This window comes from Anoplopoma fimbria, chromosome 7 (assembly GCF_027596085.1).
Source record: "Anoplopoma fimbria isolate UVic2021 breed Golden Eagle Sablefish chromosome 7, Afim_UVic_2022, whole genome shotgun sequence".
Taxonomy (NCBI): domain Eukaryota; kingdom Metazoa; phylum Chordata; class Actinopteri; order Perciformes; family Anoplopomatidae; genus Anoplopoma; species Anoplopoma fimbria.
Genome location: NC_072455.1, coordinates 11,184,146 through 11,206,625, shown reverse-complemented (window position 1 = coordinate 11,206,625; position 22,480 = coordinate 11,184,146). Strand labels below are relative to the sequence as shown.

General features: G+C 41.4%; 1 protein-coding gene across 4 annotated transcripts in view; it reads left to right on the top strand.

Moving 5' to 3' along the window:
* The window catches only part of map4k2 (mitogen-activated protein kinase kinase kinase kinase 2), a 39,172-nt gene that overhangs the window by 13,028 nt on the left and 3,664 nt on the right, over nt 1–22,480 (top strand). Inside the window, exons 12-31 of one of the 4 annotated variants that reach the window (XM_054601168.1) lie at nt 113–226; nt 394–472; nt 4,093–4,151; nt 4,249–4,298; nt 6,397–6,435; nt 6,864–6,897; nt 14,763–14,919; nt 15,940–16,115; nt 16,309–16,350; nt 16,793–16,877; nt 17,015–17,094; nt 18,252–18,312; nt 18,407–18,530; nt 18,649–18,713; nt 18,820–18,923; nt 20,635–20,812; nt 20,893–20,961; nt 21,042–21,128; nt 21,205–21,275; nt 21,376–21,431. In XM_054601168.1, coding sequence (XP_054457143.1) covers nt 113–226; nt 394–472; nt 4,093–4,151; nt 4,249–4,298; nt 6,397–6,435; nt 6,864–6,897; nt 14,763–14,919; nt 15,940–16,115; nt 16,309–16,350; nt 16,793–16,877; nt 17,015–17,094; nt 18,252–18,312; nt 18,407–18,530; nt 18,649–18,713; nt 18,820–18,923; nt 20,635–20,812; nt 20,893–20,961; nt 21,042–21,128; nt 21,205–21,275; nt 21,376–21,431 — 1,730 coding nt within the window. Of the gene's footprint in view, nt 1–112; nt 227–393; nt 473–4,092; nt 4,152–4,245; nt 4,299–6,396; nt 6,436–6,863; nt 6,898–14,762; nt 14,920–15,939; nt 16,116–16,308; nt 16,351–16,792; nt 16,878–17,014; nt 17,095–18,251; nt 18,313–18,406; nt 18,531–18,648; nt 18,714–18,819; nt 18,924–20,634; nt 20,813–20,892; nt 20,962–21,041; nt 21,129–21,204; nt 21,276–21,375; nt 21,432–22,480 lie in introns of all 4 variants that reach the window. The other 3 variants (XM_054601167.1, XM_054601170.1, XM_054601169.1) reach the window with 3 other exon arrangements.

Genomic DNA, 22,480 nt, shown 5'->3' with positions numbered 1-22,480 from the left:
TGTAGACAAAACAATGTATCAGATAATCTGACACCATCGTGGATGATTTTTCTGTCAACAACATACCCTTCCATCATTGTTCGAGGTCATGATCTGTAACTTGCTCCTCCAGCATCCATTCGTGACACAGCTCCTGACCCGTAACCTGGTCATTGAGCTGCTGGACATGGCCAACAATCCTGAACTCCACACCAGCCACACCCACAGCATGGACAACGAGCTGGAGGTCAGTACGGGGAGGTGGCACGGACTTTAATCAACCGTGCAGACTATAAAGCAGTATAACTATACCTTGATTCCTAAATCGAATGTCTGTTCTGTGTGCTCACAACAAACAAGCTGCGGGATAGAGAAAGTCCCATTCAGTATGTCATCCAAATGATCTGTTGACAGGTTGGGGAAGTGGCTCCGGACAAGATTCAGTCAGCAGGGAAACACCTGGCTGTAGAGAGGACCCTGTCTGAAGAACAATGTGAGCGAACACACACACACACACACACACACACACACACACACACACACACACACACACACACACACACTTTGTGACATTTTGTGGTAATTTGGAATTGTTCAGGTTTGTAAATGAGACAAAAAAAGTTCCACTATGTAGTTCTAAACTTAACCACACTATACTTTGTGGAGCTAATGCACTGTTAGCATGCTGATGTACTTATCAAGATGGTAAACAGTATACTTGCTAAACATCAAGCATGCTAGCATCGTCACTGTGAGCATGCTAGCTTGTTGGAGTCAGCATTTCACTCAAAGCAATGCTGTGCCAGCTACAACCTTACAGGGCCGCTAGTACAACGGTAGACTCCCTCTGCTTCTAGGCTTTATGCTAAGCTAAGCTTATAAGGTTCTGACTCAAACTGTGAAGTTAACACACAGACACAAAGTTGGAAACCATTTTAGTAAAGAAACAGAATATGCATAGTTCCCCAAATGTTGAACTGTTCCTTTAACTCATCTCAAACTGCTTCATATGCATGTACAGTATAATGTTTAGTTTTTTGACACTTGTGATTTTATAATAATTATTTTAATGTCAGCACAAGAGAAAACTAACATTAATACTACAAGCACCGTGACATCTAAATGACAATATATTATGTCCAGCCAGTCTTTATGCAGCTCTGCATCTATTGCATGTAAATATATAATCCATGTATATATCTCTTAAATATTGCACAGTAATACTCTGTTTCTGACAATCACTGTATGAAGGCATGTCTAAATATACTGTATGTCGGTTGTACTTGCTGAAGAGTGGCTTCATTGTCCACCCTGACCCCAGTATTCAGTGCTGTAATCTCCATAATATGAATGAGGACAAAAAGCCCTTCAGTCAGCCTGCTGACGGCTGCCCTGGTCCTGTAACCCGTCCATACGTGTGGGACGAAGGCTGCGTCAGAGGATGGCACTGAGAACATGCCATTGGTGTGTGACGGACAGTGGTACTTCTATGCACTGGCTGCAGTGACTTCATACCTCTGCTGCTGCCAAGAGTCTTCTTGTGGAGTAAGGGCTTCTGGTGCGAAAGTCTTGCTTCACACTCCGACCAGTTCCAAATCATAGATCAACCTGACCTCAACTTCCCCTATATACTGTGTGCTATTCATAGACACTAAGCCACAAACACATTCAAAACGTGCACCTTAGTTTGACAATATGGGCTTCGAGGCTCACACCTTCTTTTTTTTTATATAGCTGAACGCCTTGTACACTGTTTGTGTTCAGAACCTCGACCTTTGAGCGTTTGGTTTACTTTGTTAAATGACAAATGTTTTTTTAGAGAAACACGTTTCCCAAAATATTGGAATTGGAAAAACTGGGTATCAGTACGACGGCAACAGACTTTATGTGCATTAGTTATTATAATTAGTTAATATCTGTACCAAAATTTATAGAAATCCTTCGATAAAGCTGTGGAGATATTTCTCTCTGGACCATAGTGGTGGACCTACCAACAGAGAAAGACACAGCCATGCTGCATAGGCAACAAGAAACACAAAATAGTAGTGCCACAACAAGGCATCACCATGGTGCAAGTAACATAAAGCACCCATGAAGAGGTTGGGGGGTCAGCTGGCTGCTCGGCTGTTTAGTGTGTAATACAGCGCTGAGCTTTCAAATCAGCCGCCCCAAACCACGTTACCAAGCAGCAACAATGGATCTTTGACCAAAAAAGGACACATTATGTTCACCGTGATGGAATTTCTATTGCAAGCATGTTTCAAGCCTCTGCAAGTTTATCTTCACACTGTAGTGAAACCACCGACTGCTAGGAAGGTGGAAAATAATTCATTTGTAGTGTCATTTGAAGTAAATGAAGTAAAACATGCAAAATAAATCGTGTTTTTGTTCGGTCAGGACTAAATTATTTTAATGTATAGTGTCATTTTGACATGCATGTTGAATAAATTAAAGACATTTTGCAATGAGTTTCTAAACAGCAAAGGAAATAGCTTACAGGACTTCTGGTATCAAGTTCTAAACCTTAATATTATAATTGAATTATATATTGTTTCAGGCATTCACAAACAACATGGGAGATAACTGAGCCGAGACTGCTACTTCTTCTTTCTGGTTACCTAGTTCCCCCATCTACAGCTTCATAGTTCTCTGTGCTTACATGACATTACATTACATTACATTACATTACAGTCATTTAGCAGACGCTTTTATCCAATGACGATCCGCTTCCTCCTGTTAAGCTCGTCTCAGTCAAGACATCAGAGAAACCAAAGTCTGATACTTCCAAAAAGCTAGTCTGACAAATATATTTAAAATGAAATGGAATGTATATGTATGTTTGAAGGAAGTCAGAAGGAAAATATATGAAATATCCCATAAAATTGTCTACACACCTGGAAGCAGTAAACCGTGAATACAGGATATGAGCAAATTATTATATTGAAATGAAATACGTTTCAGTAATGAAATACTTCTTATTACAATACATTTCTTTTAAGGGAATTGGATCATTAAAATCCAAACTTGAGTTCAGAGGCTTTTAATGACTGTCGCTTGTCAACTTATGATTGAGGTTGATATTTTGACCTGCATGCAGGGTTCAGTCCTCTGGAAAGCATAAATGTGATAAATCAGACTGACCATTAGAACGCTGTGTTGTTTGCATGCATTCTGGTGACATTTAATAAGTGGTCAGGTAGTCTCCAAAAATTAGATTCCTCATCTGGGGTCAATGACTCTCCATGACAAATTAGTTTCTGAAGATTCTTTATTGTGGAGATTGTGTGATCTTTTTATTTAAAAAGAAAAAGTGTGTTTGTGTACAAAACGATCTAAAAGATACAAAATGACTTAAAAGAGACACAAAATTACTACGAAATGACACAAAACCACAAAGAGACTCAAAAGTACCACAAACAGACTCAAAACTACAGAGAGATGTGTTACGACTACAAAGAGACACATAACAACAACCAAGAGAGGCTGAACAGGAAGTCTGTGTGTCTTGCTCCTATGTAGTAGAGGTGGTGGTCTCATAATCCACCCATGCAACAAACCCCTGATATATTCACTGAATAAGATGATCAAAAATAGTTATTATAATTAAGTTAGCTAGCGTGTCAGGCAAGATGTGCTATTTATCTAGCTTTTAGGTTTTTTTTCTGTCAAGTGTACATGTATGTTAACATGGACATTAAAGAAAGAAAAGTGTAACTTTTGCACAAGATAACATTAGCCATCACAAGCTAGCGGTCATACCAAAACAAGTACTGTAGCAGCAAAACAGCTGAGACTGAATCCAAGTAAACTGTCCCATTAAAATGTCATCGTACAGCTCTAATTCTGTGCTCGGTTCTTGTATTGGGTCCAGGCTGTAGAGGACACTCAGTGCTAGCTCATTATTGACATGATAGGCACATGTGTGGTTGCAGAGTGCATCCTGTGTAAAGCTTCAAACTAAGGCTAATCAATGCACTTGAAAGTGAGTGCTCATCAATAGCGCATGAAAAGGCCTGGATTGTGGGACTGTGCACTGTCGGAGCACATTTTTGTCTTAATCTGATTTTAAAACAGTTCCGTGTGCACAACACTCACATCACGTTTTCTTTGCAGTCGACCAGCTGAAGTTTGGGCCTCCACTGAGGAAAGTCACAGAGCCTTATCCTGCTTTGGTGAGGATATTTTACTGCAAGGTATTTTTGCTACAGTGATGTATAGTGAAGACATACATTAATATGAACATGGACTCTGCCCCCCCCCCTTCAGCAGGGCTCCTATGACGATGACTGGAGTCTCTCTGGAGACGAAGACAACTCACCGTAAGCCTTCTCTTTGTTTCCTTCACATTTTTACTTTCATTTTAAAGTGGAAATATTATGGTTTTAAACCGTTAGGATGTCACAGCTGTAAAGGAAGCCTTCTTTGAAGCAATCCATAAGGACAACAATGGAAAAACTACCCATAGTCCCCTCCTTCGTCAACGATACACTCTGATTATGTGTCCAATAGTGCCCCCGAATCCAAAGATTTCCTTCCAGCTTGAGAACTGGGTGGATTTCTAAATGAGATCCCAACAGGGAACTGAGCGTGGATATTAAAATAATAATTGATTAAAGGGTAACTTTTCTTTGAAAGTTTAGTTCCAAGTTTTCAAAAATACTACTGCTATGTGAAAAAAGTAGAATAAAGCTTGGGTTTGGTAGGGTTGGGTCTAAAGACTACAAGTTTGTGAAGTAAATAAACGTGGAGGAGTAGAGTTAGAAAGAAGTGATAGCTGCTCATCTCTGCAACAGGCTCCAGGACAGTTAGCTTCTAGAGGCATAATACTTTAATCTCCGACCAACCTGGGGTGGAGTTGCATTGTGGGTAATGTAGGAGCCAGGTTTTGACGGAAGAAGGAAGAAGAATGAAAGAGATGAAAAAGGGCAATATCGATTTATAACGGAATAGTTCGCACAAAAACACTATAAGTGTATATAGCCCTCAACTCCCGAGGTTCTCTGTGGTCCCAGAAAACAGTTTGTATCGAGTGCCGTTAAGAAAAGCAAAACAATAAAGGCATTACAGTGCATACAGACTTTGACGTGAATCCAGAGGAAAGAGCAAAAGAGGTTATAAAACGTTCAAAAAACTCCTATAGAACAATTTTTTTGCTACTGTTGCTAAGCAAAGCATTTCCTGTAAAGGAATTTGTTGCTCGCACAATCCCAAAAGTCTTTTTACTCTTTATAGAACTGGAAGTGTGTTCTATTATGGACCCATTCATTTCAGTTCAAATATCTCATCAGTTGCTTATGTCCAAAAATGTCTTTAGGCGTCCATGTTTTATCAGTAAAAGTCATCAATTCCCTTAACAACTTGAAATGGTATTAAATTATTTTATCTCTTCATCATTTTACAATTATTTTCTTTGTGTGTGTGTAGTGATTGTCTTAAATCTCATCATGAGAAAGTGGTCATGTGACCAGCAATTCAGAGTGGCCACTACGTCAAAATTGCGAACTTGCTTTTTGGGATTTGGTGGCACTACCCAGCACTATAGCAAGATCAGAGTGTATCTTTAATGACAGAATGTGGATATTATAGTGTTGTCCTGTGGACCCTTTCTAGTTAGACTGATGTAATATGTTTTGTTATTGAAAGCAGAAGGAGTAGAAAAGGTAGAATTCCTAATATTACATTATATATTTACGAATACTAATATTGGTAATATTTTGGTACGGAAAGGATAATTTTGGTTTATTACAACTTGGGTCTTGTGTTTTGTAATTTTGACCATCATTTCTATCAGTTATATTACCATTGTACTCACCAAAGTAGTCACTGAGATCTGGGAACACTTGTTGGTTGTAAACAAACCAACAATTTATCAAGATAATCCAAACCACTGATGCCATTCAGGGCTACGTGTACCCCAGTGAGCAATTCTGTAGTGACCAAAAGTACGACACTTCAATCAACCATGTTCCCCCTGGTCAGCTGCCATGTTTAATTTATAGAATTAAATTAAATGTGTGTTATACACTTCATTAAAAAAAATGTTTTTTGGAGGATGTCCTTCTTTGCTTCCATTGTACACATTGTTTGGGAACATTTACTTATACTTATATATAATACCTTTAGTCACTTTCTAAAACAAGGACTAGGACACATAAACATAGTATTTCTAAAATGTTAAGTTAGTCATTACCTTGTTAGTACAATGTTGTTATTATTACTGACATATATTATGGTGAAATTTGAGAGAATACAGCCCGTGTTGTAATAAAGTAGAATTATCCTTTATTTTGGCACAGAACATCAGCAGTCTGAGCCTCAGTCCTAATATCAGCAGACTAGTAGTGGACCTCTGGTCCTCCCATTGTTGTGGGCCATTCAGGCCCATAGTCAGATAAACACCAGGTCTTCCTGTTGCAGGAGCCTGTTGGAATGTGTGGAGCAAGCTCTGCAGCTGAGGTAGGCCGCATCCATCAACTCCAGTCTCTCCTAACAGCAGTGCCCCCCTCCCATCCCACATTAATTCACCTGAAATCAACTTGTTGTTAAGATCGTTTTGTGATTTGAATATTAGCTAATGCCAAACACCTTTGACATAATCAGTGGGTTTGTGTTCCTGCTCAACTACTATTCCCCAAAAGCATGACTTTTGGGGAATAAACCCACTGCTCCCCTGCTTCTTGGGCTTTTTGTCTGTTTGTTTTTTGGTGGTGTTCCCTCAAGATGTGTGTGCCTGTGTTGCTGTTACCCCGCCCTAAGAATCTTCAGCATTTGCATTTGTTGTCTAGCTTGTTGCCATGGCGCTCTTTTTTGATGCTTGATTTAGATTTTTTTTAATTAATTTTTTTGGAACCTGGTCAGGACATTGCTCTTCATTTGTGTTTCAGGAGTTTAACCATTAAGAGGGCGCCATCTACTGACGTGAGTGGTAACTACACAACCATACACTGAAGCTGTGGTCCAATTGTATACTACAAACTAGTTCTATCCATAGGTTTGTGTAAGTGACACAAATTATACTTAAGTACACCAGCAGGAAGAACAGATCAAATATGTATTTTATATAGCTATAAATCTGACAACAGAACACTAACACTAAAGGTATAGGAAACTCAAATATGTAAATTTGTGGCCTTTACCTTTTGAAAACTTTCTTCCCTGATTCAATGAATTCACAGATGGAAAATATGATAAGCCACAAACAGTTCAGTCACAAACTCAATATAAAACCACAAAATCTTAGCCATCACATTTTATTTCTCGTGCGAAAGGACAAAGGGAGGAGTCAAACCACAGATGTGTCAAGGCGCCCAAAAAGTGTTTAAATGAGTTAAGCACTAAACATGAAGCTGCATTTCAAACTTAAAGAGACAAGCTAACTGTTAAGTTACTGGCTTTGGTTCCATCTAGACAGACCATTTTTATTGTACACAAGTTTAATCTCCCAAAACACCAGAAAAACTACTTGGTGCAGCATTATATTGCTCTGTCGGCCTATAACATTTGTTGGACCTCCATCAAGGCTCTCATAAGAGACCGGCTGTGGCTCTGTGGATTCCTCTCGTCTAGGTCATCTCAGCAGACTGTGGTAACCAGTTACAGACTGGGAACAACAACTGGGTCACTCATTGTGTTTCACGTTTCTTCACATTTTTGAAAGGTCTAGAATCACGGCTCATTGCTGCATGTTAAGATAAAATAATCCTTTATTAGTCCCGCAGCAATTTGCAAGATTACAGCAGCAGAGTGGATAGTGCAAACAAGAGACATAAGTAAAAAAACAAGATCAAAACCGGTATACTAAATAAGTTATCACACGGTAAAGAATACACGGCAAGTTTAGACTGACAGTAGAGTGTGTTGAAGACAGTGTTAATATTTTGGTAAATTTACTATTTAATAAGCACAGTTGCACTCTGTGCCCAATTTAGCTAGCTAGCTAGCTAGCTAGCTGACTTGCTAGCTACGCATGGCTAGCTAAAACGACAATTCTAGGGTTTTGTGTTACTCTCTTCCGTTGATGGCAACCCACTTACTTTGTGAATATTTCCCACTTCTATTAAAGTCAAAATTTACTTTTACTTCATGTTATGGTTCACTAAATCATATTTAATGTGTTATTGTGTGCGGCTAATTGGTGAAAGAAGTCCTTCGCTTTAGTAACAGTGGCACTAATAGAAGGTTAAAGTACTCATAGTTATGAACGTAAGCTTCTTTGTGTTTATTGACACATTGGTTTCTTCCTTTGAATGTAAAAAGGTTCAGTTTAAGGTTCCCTTTATTCTTAAATAGAAACGTTTTTTTTGGCCACTAACACACATAATATTTTATCACTGTGCTGCAAAAACCATGTAGCTTCAATGTAAGGGACTATCATGGTAACAGATCAGTTGGAGCGTTACATGCTACTGCATATTGAAACTGACAAAGCAGAAAGGATTTGTGATAAAGATATAAATTAAAAATGTACTTGTGTACATTAAATAAACGTTATTTTTCTCATGTAGTTTGAGTTACTTTGGTGAACAGTACTTCATTAGCATATTCGGAACCATTCTAATTGGCACATGGAGCTTCTGGATCACAAAACACCGCATCATAGTGGTGTTCTAGAACTCATGTCACACAAGTTCTGCCACTGCTTGCCAGTTCGTCATTTTACTGTGAACAAGTGGACAGAGAAGAAGAATTGAATCTCAACCGAAATCGACGAATCGAACCAACTTGATTGTTCAACTCAACAAATCCTCCATGATGCAGGTGAGTCGCTGTTTTTTCTTCCTCATGTAGAGAAGTGTGTGACAATTTGAAGATACAATATGAAGATGCGTTTATGAACAGAAAGCATGCGCTGCTACTCCTTTTTTAACATATTTCTCATATTGAAAGTTAGATGGACAATGTTTTCTTCTAGAAAAATATTAAAGATGCGATGAAACAACCAAATTGTAGTTGAACTGCCACTTCTATTGCCTTCTCCTCGCGTGTGCAATGTGTTTCTCACACAATCCATACGTGCATGTCATAAACAGATGCATAGAGGCCACCTCCTCCCCAGCAACTATACGCCGCTGAAATTTCTGGGCCGGGGAGGCTTCGGAGAAGTGCTCAAATGTGTCAAAGAGGACACCAACGAGACTGTTGCTGTAAAGATCCCTCTATTCGGCGTCAGCCTCCGCGATGAAGTGAGTACTCATCAACATGTTTATGTCGCTTTTGTCTAAAAACGTCTTCCTCCTGAATTTAAAGCTTGTGTCAACTACTTATCATGTTCCCCAGTTGACTCTCCTGAACTTAATCAAGTTGAAGAACCTGGACAAGTGGAATGTCGTCAGGTTCATTGACTCCTTTCCCCTGAGGGACAACAGACCTGCTCTAGCCTTCGAGTTGCTGGATATGACTCTGAGGGACTTCATTTTCTACCAGAGGGACTTAAAACCCCTGCATTTACATGAAGTCAGGAGTGTAGTCCAACAGGTATGGACAGACTAGGATCAGACATTACTCTAAAGTCAAAGAGCCGTGAGTACATTGTTTAAATGTCATTGCTGATCTTGCAGATGGCCTCAGCCTTTTACGCCCTGAAGACCATTGAAGTGATCCATGCAGATTTAAAGTTAGACAACATCATGCTGGTGGATAGTAAAGCGTGGCCCTTCAGGGTGAAGCTCATCGACTTCGGATTGGCTGTCCCAACCTGTAAAGTGAAGCAGGGTGAACGTCACCAAACAACACACTACAGGTGAGCAGCAGAGAGACTCAAATCATTTTCCTCCAATGTTCGTATGAGATTTCTACCATCTGCTCTTATATGACAGTCTTTCTCATTCTGTGTTGGACATTTGCCTTATTTTCAGGGCTCCAGAAATTATTTTGGGACTTCCATTTTCAGAGGCCATTGACATGTGGTCTCTAGGTGTCGTGATGGCATTCATGGTGCTCGGTGACCCGCTCTTCCCGGGCAACAGTGAATACGACGTGGTAAGTCATTAGTTGTGTTTCCATCCGACTGTTTTTATCCGCATTATCCATTTGCGATTAAAGAAACCTTAGTGGGAAAACGCAGAAATTTGGAAGTGCAATGGAAACCGATTCAGCCGATAAAAGATGACATCCATCAAGCATGTGACTTCAAACGTCCAATGAATCTTCTGCTCCATTGACGAGACAAAAAACGCTTCACAGATCTGATGTACCTTCCTCACATTTAAATGTTTTCAGCGTTTGAGGTTTGACTGGCGCATTTTTAATACGCCCTTTTCTTCTGAATTGGTATATTGGTTTCACCGACAGGAGAAATGGAGCCGCGTACTGCTTATCGTGGTGAATTTGGTTAAAATGTGCGATACATTTGGATGGGAACAGCTACTGACTGCTTCCTTTTTCCTCTCCTTTGAGATTTGATACCGCTGCATCAGCATATCCTTTGCTTTGTTGTCTAAAGAATGATTGACTCTAAATTTTATAGGGACGCACTAATCCAACACGGATATTGGGATATTTGTCTTACAATGTTTGTAAAGCATTGTTTAAGTCAAGTCTGATGATGCCTTTCACATGAAAAAAATAATTCCCATTCTCTTCCACACTGTGAGACATCAAGCTTATTAATGAAACTGGTATCGGATCAGTAATCGGTATCGGCCTTTACCCTAAGCCCAGGTGTTACCATCAGTATCGGGACTAAAAAAGACTGATTGGTGCGTTCCTAGATCTTAATGGTTCTGATGAGGGTTTTCACACAATTTAATTCTCAGCAGTGCAGCCTCCACATTTTTGGGCATTTTAACATTTTAGCGAATAACTTTTGGGTAGAGATTACTTTCAGAGATTGTTTACCGTAACCAGCTACCTAATAACATCAGCAACATATTTTGGCCTTAATTTAAATGCAGGACAGGTTTAACTATATGATAGTAAATATTATTTTAATTTAATACAGTTAAATTACCATTTACGCCATTTTTCTGTGACGTCAGACAACTTCTTCCTACTAAAGTTGGGGTATATGTATTTTTCCCCGGGTTCAAACATGGGAACTCCGACTTTAAGTGGTGAAGGTGGGAAATATTAAAGTCGGAGAAGTCTGGAAGGCAGAATTAGATCTAACCGATCTTAATCTTTTAGGTTATCCTATTGCATGAAGCAGCATTTTGCCTGCTGTCTGATTTGGCAGCATGTAATCTGTACTTTAAGAGATGCAATACATCATACAAGTTATAGATAATATTTTGACTGTGGGAGATGAATAGCATCCTGTTCTTTTCTTGGTTTGATGCTGTGTTCTGTCTGCAGATGCGTTGCATAGTGGAACTCCTGGGTGTACCTCCACACCGTCTTCTGAGTGCTGGAATTTACTCAGGAATCCATTTTGTAAAAGGTTCTTGCGGTCGCTGGAGACTGAAGGTAGTACAAGATTAAAAGTCCTGTCTCCCTTAACATTCTCTTCTCTGGTTAAGATCTATATATTAATCAGTTAACGTGATAAAGAGCTATCTGAAATACCTTCTTTTAGACACCTCAGGAGCATCAGCAAATCTCTTATTTCTTCGACGACAGAGCCTACGAATTCCGAAAACTGGACCATCTGGAAACGGTAGGTGTTTAGATAGATTGTTCTGTTGCCACTAGAGATAAGCTTTTAATTAATTCTGATTCAGAAAGTTAAAACCGCTGCTGGATTTGCCCTTTTGTTACCCGCATAAGTTGCCCCTTAAGAACCGGACTATGGTGGAAGCTGATGAAAAGATGGAGTGCATTGACCTGCTGAAGGCAATGCTGCAAATGAATGCCAACGAGAGGATCATACCCAGTCAAGTCCTCGCCCATCCATTCATCACAAGGGGTGCCCTCTACCACAGGGCTGGGTAAGTGTCTGAAACAGGAACCATCTAGACAGCTGAAACAGGAACCCCTCATGCTGATAAGACCAAGCAGAGCAATGCTGAGGACTGGTGGGATTTGATTCATCAATTTTCTTCTACAGTGTTTTTATCAGTAGATTCAAACCTCATTTTATCTCAGCAGTAGGAGATCGGGTCTCTAAGTGCTAGGGTATCATTAATCTCTAAAAACGGATATCTGCACAAGTATGTAGAATCTGTAGGCAATGGGACAAGAGTCTGGTTTTGTAAGGGTTCTTGTTTCCATTTGTAGTCTGAGTAGTATTGACCAATCAAATGCGGGCAAGCAAGTAGACTGTCCCCGTGGAGATCAAAAGGGGTGGAACACATTGGCCGAAATGCAATCTGAGAACCCGAAGGGCTATCGTCCGCTGGTGATTTAGCTTTTTATTATTGATTGTAAACTGGCTACTTTTGAAGAATCTGGTCGTAAGCGCGGCAACTGGCATCTCAAGTTGCTAATCATTCTGTAAACAATGACACATCAGTAACAAAATCTGGCCAATGTAAGTGCTATTTACGTTGTTTATGATCATTAGCATGTGATGCATTTCATTCGATGTGTGCATTTGGTGATCATAAACATGTAACGTACTTAATAGCAGTTTTGAGTGACTGCGCCTGTCTTCATTTAACAGCACAAAAAAACCCTCTGGAGCAGCTTCAGCATTACCACCAGCTGTTCTCTCTGCTCAAACTCCACAAACCAACAGCAGCACTTCGACAGAGTATGAAACTTGGTAAGACTATTTCCTCTCCTTGTGTTGACCGTTTCAGATTTTTTTGAACGGCAAATAATGGATGAGTTCCTAGCCAGCTGTCCGTTGAAATGCTTGTGTCTAATTCCACATCTCCAGTGACACCAGTGGATTTAGCGAATCAACCCAAGACACATCCCCTCCAGGTGTTATCTTGGTGCGGCCTGCACCGGCTGAACGCTGCCTGCGGTGGGATGAGGACAGCGGGCAGCAGAGTGAAGCTTGGTGAGATGATTTCCTCTGTGAGTCATCAGATAGAGAAGATTAGGGAATCCTATATTAACTGTGTGTATGTGTTTTAGTCCATTGGATTGGCAGGAGGACCACTCTGAAAAAAGCTCAGTGGAGTTCCCCAGGGTGGCTAAATATGACCCTCCTCCTCCTCCCATTTTACCTGAGGACCATAACATGGAACAGGAACACAAAGAACTCACTTCCACCATATCTGGTAGAAAATGCTCGCCTCCATGTGTGTCTGAATTGCTGAGGTCTTTACCATTGTTGTGGATTCTACCATAATTTCCTTTTGACTTTCAGACGACACAGAGCCCAAGAAGAAGCAGAAAAAGAAGAAGAACTGCTTCAAGCGCTTCTTTTCCTGGGCCAAAAGGACATTCTGATCGCACTATGAACACAACACCTCCCTCAGTGGATTTCACGCAGGAAATGTAGAGAGTATGCATGTGATGGCACCATGCATTTATTATAAAATAAAATAGAATTGTATTAATCCAAAATGAAATTCTTATGCAAGAGATTGATCAAAGATTACAACAGAAGCATAAGAAAAAAACAATTAGACTTAAAATCTAAACATATCACATGCATGCTCTCTATCGACACACCTGTGGCCGATGGATGCCATCTGTCAGGAGCGGTATTGCAGATACGTTCATAGTTGCGGGGGGCAGCACGGTGGCTCAGTGGTTAGCACTGTGGCCCCACAGAGAGCTCCTGGCCCCTGTTCCTCTCTGTGTGGACTTTGCATGTTCTCCCCGTGTCAGCGTGGGTTTCCTCCGGGTACTCGGGTTTCCTCCCACAGTCTCAAAACATGCCTTTGAGACAATAAATCTGATTCCATCTGATCTAATTCTGTTTGACACTACTGGCTGCTCAGGACAATGTCCTCCACATTCTACTGTCCTCCATACACCACTGTCCTCCACATTCTACATGTCTCCACATTCTACTGTCCTCCATACACCACTGTCCTCCACATTCTACTGTCCTCCATACACCACTGTCCTCCACATTCTACTGTACTCCATACACCACTGTCCTCCACATTCTACTGTACTCCATACAACACATGTAACCTTGAAGTTTTCACTTATGGAAAAAAATAATCAGCTTTGAAAGTCAATATCTCAATGTTTAGCATGTGCCATGTTAGCCTGCTGTGTTAGCATGTTAACAGGTTTAATAATTCAATTGTAGCATTAAAGGCATAATTTAAAGGTAATTTAAGTTTAAAGGGTCTCCCAATCAAAACAATAACCAAAGACAGAGTTTGGTGAGGTAGTGCGGGATCATGGGAGTTGTTGTCCTCACCACCATTGCCATCATCGCAGTCAGCTTTTACACGTTTCTAATTTTCAAACTATTTCTTGAGACGTTTCTTGTTAAGATGTTTGATTTGCCATCTAACCAACTAAAATGATTTAAAACCCAGACAGTGTTAAATTGGTACATTTCAATTAATTATTTACAAGGACTTGATATGTTTACTGGGAAAAACCTACTAAATCATAAATAGGTAAACCGGTCAGCTGAATGAGCAAAAAAAGCATTAATTCCAACATATATAAATGTTCAGTTTCCAATAACAGATGAATAATTCATTTCATAGAGACTCTCTCTGGACTGATAGTGTTGGACATACAGACCAACTGATATATTGACGATGCCATCACTACAGCTATGGCTTTATAACGTACAAAGAGTGCATATTGGTGTTTTCCGTGGAGTGAGATAGGAATGGTGGATCTGCTACTACAGCAACATTATAACATGGTATACACTTTATAGGATTAGTATGCAGTATGCAATTGGCTCACATGGTTAGTCAACATGATGACCCCATTAGCCCTTCAGAGTAATTCATGTCTGTGCTGGTGTTTTTCAGGGAGGTAGGAAGAGTGGTCTATTCAGTCCATCAACAGCATCGTTGCCGGCCTTCAGCTCCTTAACTCCAGAAACAGAGGACGGCGACCCGACGCTGAGACCCAGCTGCACACTGGGCCCCGACGCTGCTGTCACTGATGACCCCACCTCCACTACAGGTACAACACCTCACCAGGCCCTTCCTCAGAGCTCATGCTGGACATCCTACATGTTGGCTTTTCAGTAACTAAGAAAAACTGCTTTCTGGTTGGCTGGACGACTAGGTTTGTTTGACTTTATCTAAGGCTATATGTAGCCTGGAGCACCCAAGTCCCACACACAGGCAAGTCTGAGGTCTTAACATTGGAGATTTAATTTGAATAAAAGCCTGTTAAGTCACTATCTATCGCCCATTGAGTTAAAATAATGGTGATTGAGCCTATGGCCCACAAGTGCCTGCAGGAGCAATTTGGGGTTAAGTGTCTTACCCAAGTACACATTGACATGGACTAGCGGGGCCGGGGATCGAACAGCCGATCCTCTGATTGAGAGACTGCTCTACCACTGAGCCATGAGTATTTAATTTGATAGTTTTTTCTTCTTGCTTTGATATCTTTCATGCGAATGGAAGTTGTCTTTGTGTCCCGCTGGCTAGCTAATCGCAGCTGCTCTGCGCTCATACGGCCGTTACCGTTAATAACGGCGTCCTGACACACGGTGACTGGGCTGCGTTATAGCTGAAGCGTAGCGCCCACTCTCCACTCCCCCCCAAGGCAAACACTAGCTCTGTTGCCGTTTTTTTTCGCTTTGTCGGCTGTTAGCACTGTAGCTGCTAGCAACTTTCGCTGCTTGCATCGTTCGCTGTAAATACCATAGCTGCTAGCAACGTTAGCTGCAAGCGGCGTTAGCTGGTAGCCACTGCTCGCCAGCTCAGCCATCTCCATGTTGAGAGCCGTGTGCAGGCAGCCAATCCTGGCTTTATTTATCCATGAGTGGGCCAGTCTCACGTTGCATTACATGAAAGAAGGCTTGCGATGATTGGCTGTGAGCAAAACCATGCAAATATTAATTTTCTTTCAAGATCTAGGATCAATTGAATGTATCGTTTGTACTCTGTTATTTTGGTTGATACCATAAAGGCATTGCTTACAAATACCCAGCTCTAAAACGTAGACTTCCTCTCTCCTGTGTTTGACAAGGGTTGGCCAGGTGCTCAGCCACACAGGACATCAGACAGCGCTGCAGTGGTCCGTCTCTGCCAGGGGGGGACGCTGCAGCAGCAGAGAAGAGGAAGGTCGCCGCCGTTGGCTCTCCGAGAAGAGAGACGCCACTTTCACCCGAATGGAGCACACTGCGGAAAAAGACGGAGGATGCTGTGAGTTGAAGCCGAACATCTGTCTCTCCTATCAGAAGAAAAAAAAAACCTTGTGTGATTTGCTAACCTTATAACTTCCTAATGTCCGTCTAATGGTGACAAATCATGAAACCACACAAAATGTTGATTTGTAATGCATCTGAGTTTTTATCATCCCCGATGTTTTGTTATGTGTAACCTTTGACATTTCTAGAGGGCTGATTGTCATGGACTTCCTCCTACCCCTCAAGTCCATGTAAGTGTGACATCTAACAGCATGTGACCTACGATAAAAAACTTACCAATGGCAACGCCCTGACGACTAACAAGATAAGCTTCCACGCATGGCATGATTTAAACTGCACCTATTTATTTATGTGAAAATACAGCTGATTTTTTTTTTTTATCGCTACTCTATTCCATCAAATATTTTTGGGTGTTTCTTGTGCTTCAGTTTTTGACGCTTTTCAATGTAGCTAAGGTATCTTTGGAAACCTTGGCGCTCAGTTGCTGCTTGCTGATGTTGGGAGTCCCCAACACGTAAAGTAGCTTGGTGCAACTTTGAATACATCACATAATGTTATTATTGTAATAATCATACATGCCGCTTTTGTTAGAATGGATGTCTTTTCAAAATTGAAGGGTCACTGTTACCATGTCAGACTGATGGTGATTCAATTACTGTGCTGGTTCTGTAGATGGGAGCCTGCTTCTCCAAGGTCTTCAACGGCTGTCCTCTTCAAATCTACTGTGCCGTCACATGGGTTTTACCCAAGACGAGAGGTAGGACAACATGTCTGTTAACGGCCTGCATCTCTAGTAATAATAAAGTCTGCTGTGCTAGATATGTCATCAACTGTACAAGAAATGCACCACATTTATATTCTGGTCTCCCTTTAACACACACTTTCCCTTCTTAGATCAGTACCTTATTCTTGGGGCAGAGGAGGGCATCTACACACTGAACCTCAATGAACTTCATGAAGACACACTAGAGAAGGCAAGAAAAGGGCTGATCTGTGTATTCACTATTATTTTACTATTGTTTGTTTTCTTTCTGCTGGGTCCAGTCATCAGAGTTCTCTTACCCTGTACTTGCTTTGTGTACTTGGAGAAGGCTCATCATTGTGTCCCTCAGGGAGTACTGTTGGGGGTACTGTAGTCCAGAGTGTAGATACCAGACCGAAACCCGACGGTACCTGTTATGATCCCGGTTTACGCAAATATTTACAAATTATGTTGGGTTTGGGTCTGGTTCAGCGTAATTGACATTGTGCTTCAGTTTGTTTTTAGTGAAACTATAATGTGTTGGGATACTTCTTGTTTTTGCTGATTTTGCTATTTAGAGAGTAAATAATAACTGTAACCATGGTAACTAACAACAATTGCTTGACAAGGTAACACAAACTCTGGGCTTCAGCTCACATTAACTGCGTCTGACTTGGGTCGGTTTGGACATAAAACAGCAAAACTGTCGGGTTCGGGTCAGTCGGTTGACTCAAGAGCTGTGCTCGCACTATGAAAAGTAATTTGAGCAATGTTCTAGGTGGGTGTGGGTATCTGCCAGGGATGTCCCTGGTTACCAATTCAGATTTGAGATTGTCCAGTTTGGTGACCTCAGGATTGCATCTTGGCTTTTTGTTGATGTGGTTCTGTTGGATCCCGTTAAACAATGGGCTGGTATGCAGCTGTGTATGAGGCGAGAATGTCTAGACCTCCAACTCTGAGGCCACGGTTCTCTGTCAGAAAATTGAGTTTTTGGAGCGAGCTGATACCTCAAGTAGGGTTGGTCGATAATTTATCTTCGGATATATCATATTGTGATGAAATCATATATCCAGATATCATGATACACAAATAAGTTTTCTAAATTGATAACCACAAGATCATACTAACTCAAATTTCTTCAAAAATGTGATTATTTTGCACTAAAGGTAATTAAATTTAATGACAAAATACTCAGTATTGTCAAGAATAAGTTTACACAAGAGTAAACAACCCTGTGTGGTTTTATACAGACTATTTACTGACTGAATTAAACTAATTTTAGACCATGCTATATCGTTAAATATGTGGTTATGGAGATATGCAATGACCTACATTGTGATTGAAGGAATTCAAAGATTGCTCTGTGTTGACTTGTCTTTCCTCCCACAGCTGCTCCCTCAGAGGTGCACATGGCTGTATGTTATGAACAACGTGCTGATGTCCGTATCAGGTAACAAATCCCTTAAAATGTCCCGTGGTTCTGTCCGAGAGAGAGCGGCGTGCTGTTCGTTATCTGTTGCTCACAGAAAGTATCCATCCTGCAGGGAAGTCCTCCCAGCTCTACTCCCACAGTCTGGCCGCTCTGTTTGAACAGAGGGGACACCTGCAGAAGAAACAGGGCAGTCTGTCGCTCAGCACCAGCCGCTTCACCGAGAGGATCAGCTCCAGGTAGGACAGGACATTCATTAGTGGTACCAGCAGTTGTTGTAACAGTGACATTCTTAATGTTTCCACTAGGCGGCACCAACGTAAGATATTTTTACTGAACTACACTTTATCTCTCAAGCCACAGAAAGTTTGCCACGTCTGTGAAGATCCCCGACACTAAAGGCTGCAGAAGATGTAGTGTAGGTAGGTGATGCACACTTCACACTTCACTCTACATTTATCATATTAGTTTATTCAGCGATGACATCAACAGACTCCCAAACCTTTGTTCTCTCTCTCTCTCTCTCAGCAAGAAACCCATACACAGACAGCACTTTTCTATGTGGGGCGGTTCCATCTGGCCTGGTTCTTCTTCTGTGGTATGAGCCTCTGCAGAAGTTCATGCATTTAAAGGTTTGTACAGGCACTTTAAGTAAAATATAGTTATTTGTGTATTTCTGTTATAGAGCTTCAACCAGGCAGCAACCTCTAGTGCTGCCAGGTGAAGCCAATGCAGAAGTGTCTTAAAACTTTCTTTATCTCTTCTGTCCAGCAGGGAGCGACTCCTCTGGTTGTATAGAAGTCTATGAGAAACTGACTCTACTTCTCTCTTGATTTATTCCCTCAGTAAACATTGTAAACATGAGTTTATGGTCTCAATCTCTAGTTTCAAGTCTTCTTCAATACAGCATGATGTTCAATCAAATTGTGGTCCATTTAGAGTCAAGTATGCTTTAGGGCGAGCTTACTGTGATTGACAGGTTGCTGCCGCTATCAGAAACGTATCCGGTGTCACTACGTCAATCCTCCTCAGTCCAAATATGGTCACCTCCGTTTATCATTTGCAAAAAAGCCAAGATGGCGACGGCAAAATTGCCAAACTTGAGGCTTCATAACAGCAGTCCACAAACCAATGAGTGATGTTTGGCTTTAACCTGCACTGGTCTTATAGTAAATACCAGCTCTGGCAATATGTCTGTGTTTTAAGGGAGCAATGTTTAAGTTGTGACCAAAATTTTTGTTGAAAACATTTAAGAAATCAACATTATCAACAGGAGGTGAAGAGGTCACGGGGTTGATATTATGTCAAAGACGTCTACGTATTGTGTTGCAGAGGTATCTACTGAAACGAGAATGCTAACCAGCTAGCCTCGGCCCGTCCTGTCTTGTAATACACCTTGTACCTCAACAGCTTATCCTAAATGAGAGGACACTAATACATCCATTGACTGTGTATGTTTGTTTATTGGATTAATTCCAAAGTGGCAGAAACAAGAAAACTTTCCCGCCATCAGGGAGTACTTTTGCAGTGATGACAGCATGTGTGGCAGCTTTAGGAGACGGACCTCCACTTAGCATTCTGAAACTGGTATTTGTCCAGCATAAACCCGGCACCGTAAGTCTTAGCAGGCCGGGTATAACCTCTGTAACAGCAGCAACATAAAGCTGGCTGGTCGGGCGGTATCCCGGGGTCAGACCCCCGTTGCTTGGGTTTGTGCTGGCTGATTTTGAGTTTATACAGCTAACCGCTAACTAAAGGCTCTCCAGGAGCTGCCGTATGCTGTTCTCCGGGCGAAGTTGTCTCTTGGTGGGGGAGAGGACCAAATGAAAATATGAGAGGTATTTTTGGATTTAATCCAATAAACAAACTATCAAAACGCACACAGATAGCTCACATATACGATAGGCTGACGCCACACTGACCAGTTTGGTTGAAGTTTAGGTATTAGTTAGATAGTTATTGGTTGTATTTTTTTTTAATAACTGATGACTCTAAAGTTGGATTGTATGGACCAGTAGTAGTGGTGAAATGCTGCCCCTGCTTTTTTGGGGCATGTGGCCAGATCTTACAAATTGCACCTTTTTAATTCTGGCCTGAACTAAAGGAAGTCTAATTTTATCTGACCCAGGCGGCGACCTCCGGTTCTACCGAGTGAAGCAGATGGGGAGTGTCTTAACACTTGCATTCTCTCTACTGACCAGCAGGGGTGACTCCTCTGGTTGCAAAAATAAGTCAGATTGTCTATGAGAGAAATGACCCTACTTCTTACTTAAATCGATCCCATTCTTAGCGCCATGCAAACTGACTCCTCCTCTTCGTGTTGCCATGTGTTTGCCCTTGCAGCATATCGCCATGAGGCTGCCGGACTCTCTGCCTATATTTGAGCTGCTGGTGTTGGTGTCCGACGAGTTCCCTCAGCTGTGCGTCGGGGTGAGAGACTGTAGCAACGGGACACTGCCAATCGGCCAAGAGCTCAAGTTTGATATCATAGAGCTCAACAGCGCGCCTATTTCAGCACCAGGTAGGATGGACTTCTTCTTCCTTTGCATGTTTCTAACGTCCATCTTCAAGCTTTGACTCGACTCTCTTGTTGCTCTGCAGACAGCGGAGCACTTAAGGCAGTGCAGGTGACCCAAATGGACAGAGACACTGTCCTCATCGCATTAGAAAGTAAGTAATCTCGACCCGCGTTCTAAATCCTCCAGCCATCTTTCATGCAAACTCCTAATATACCGCATGTGGATTGGCAGAAACTGTGAAGATAGTGAACCTGCGGGGGCTTCCATCCAAAGAGCTTCCCGCTGAGCTGGTCTTCGACTTCCCCATCGAAACTCTAGGTATAAACGATCATGTGAGGAACACAGTGAGTGATGTTTCCTGCTGACAGTTGAGTGACCCAATGTGTTTTATCAGTCTGCTTACAGGATAGCGTGCTGGCCTTCTGGAAGCACGGCCTCAAGGGGATGAGTTTCCATTCAAATGAGGTGATGAGATTTCAAGATTTGCGTCATGAAGGGACTGAACTGATGTTGCGTGTTTGTCATATCTGCAACATATCTACAAAAATGTCATCTTTATCTCCAGGTGACACAAGAAATTACAGATGAGAGTCGAGCATTCCGAGTCTTGGGAACAAACCGGTAGGTTTTCTGACGAACCTTAACTTCTTCACTGGTGAAACAATAGCATTAGAACTGGTTGTGGATAAAAAATAAGCTCAAATTTAAAGCTAGGGTAGGCAGGTCAGTTTTGGCGTCATTGGACAAAAAAATCCATAACAATATCTAGTAATTCAAGTGATCTGAATAAAACTTCTGCACCTCCTCTTGGCTCTGTTTAAAGGTTTTTGAAAATCTAGTTCATTGGCAGTTCAAAAGTCATTTCAGAAAGAGGAGTATTTATTGGCTGCTACAAATGCAGGCTCGCGTGCACACGTTGCCTTTTCCAGAAAACTGCCTCCCCTGGGGAACCACTTGAATTACTATGCTGAAAGGGTTTTATGGAATTTTATGCCCCATGAAGACCAAAACTGCCTACCCCAGCTTTAATAAAGTAGATTCAACGGAAGACTAAAGTTGCAGTGCAGCGTTGGTGCAGTAGCTGATATAAATACAATTCTAATTTGTTCTTTGTGAGCTTCAAAAACTGTTAATTCAGTTTTATCTTTATTTAACGTGAGGACTGTTTGGTTTCATACTCTTACCCAGCAACAGATTTTATTATTAGTGATGCAGGGGTTCCCACGCGTCCTGGAAAACTCGATTGACCAATTAATTCCAGTCAGTGAAAACACGTGGGAAATTAGAGAAATCTATTTCCTTCAGCTGAGTATGAACTTCTAGGCTACCTGTCAGAGCTCTCCAAAAGAGGGTCCATCTGAAGGGACGTCACATGGTAGCACATGCAGGTGGGATGACATTGCAACTTAAATGGACAAAACGCTAAATACTTTAAAAAAACATTATCTTTCCAGTGACTGTTGGCTGGTAACTGTATTGTATTGTTCTATGATCAGTTTCTCATCATTTTTAAGCACAAAAGAGATGATTTCATAGTCAACCTCTAGCCATAGACTCCCACAGTGATGAACATATTAGTGTGTGGTGTGATGCCTGTCCCTCATACCGGTTAGATCATCACTAAAAATGTCCTGGAAAACGATCAGTAGAAAAGAGTGGAAACCCTGCGA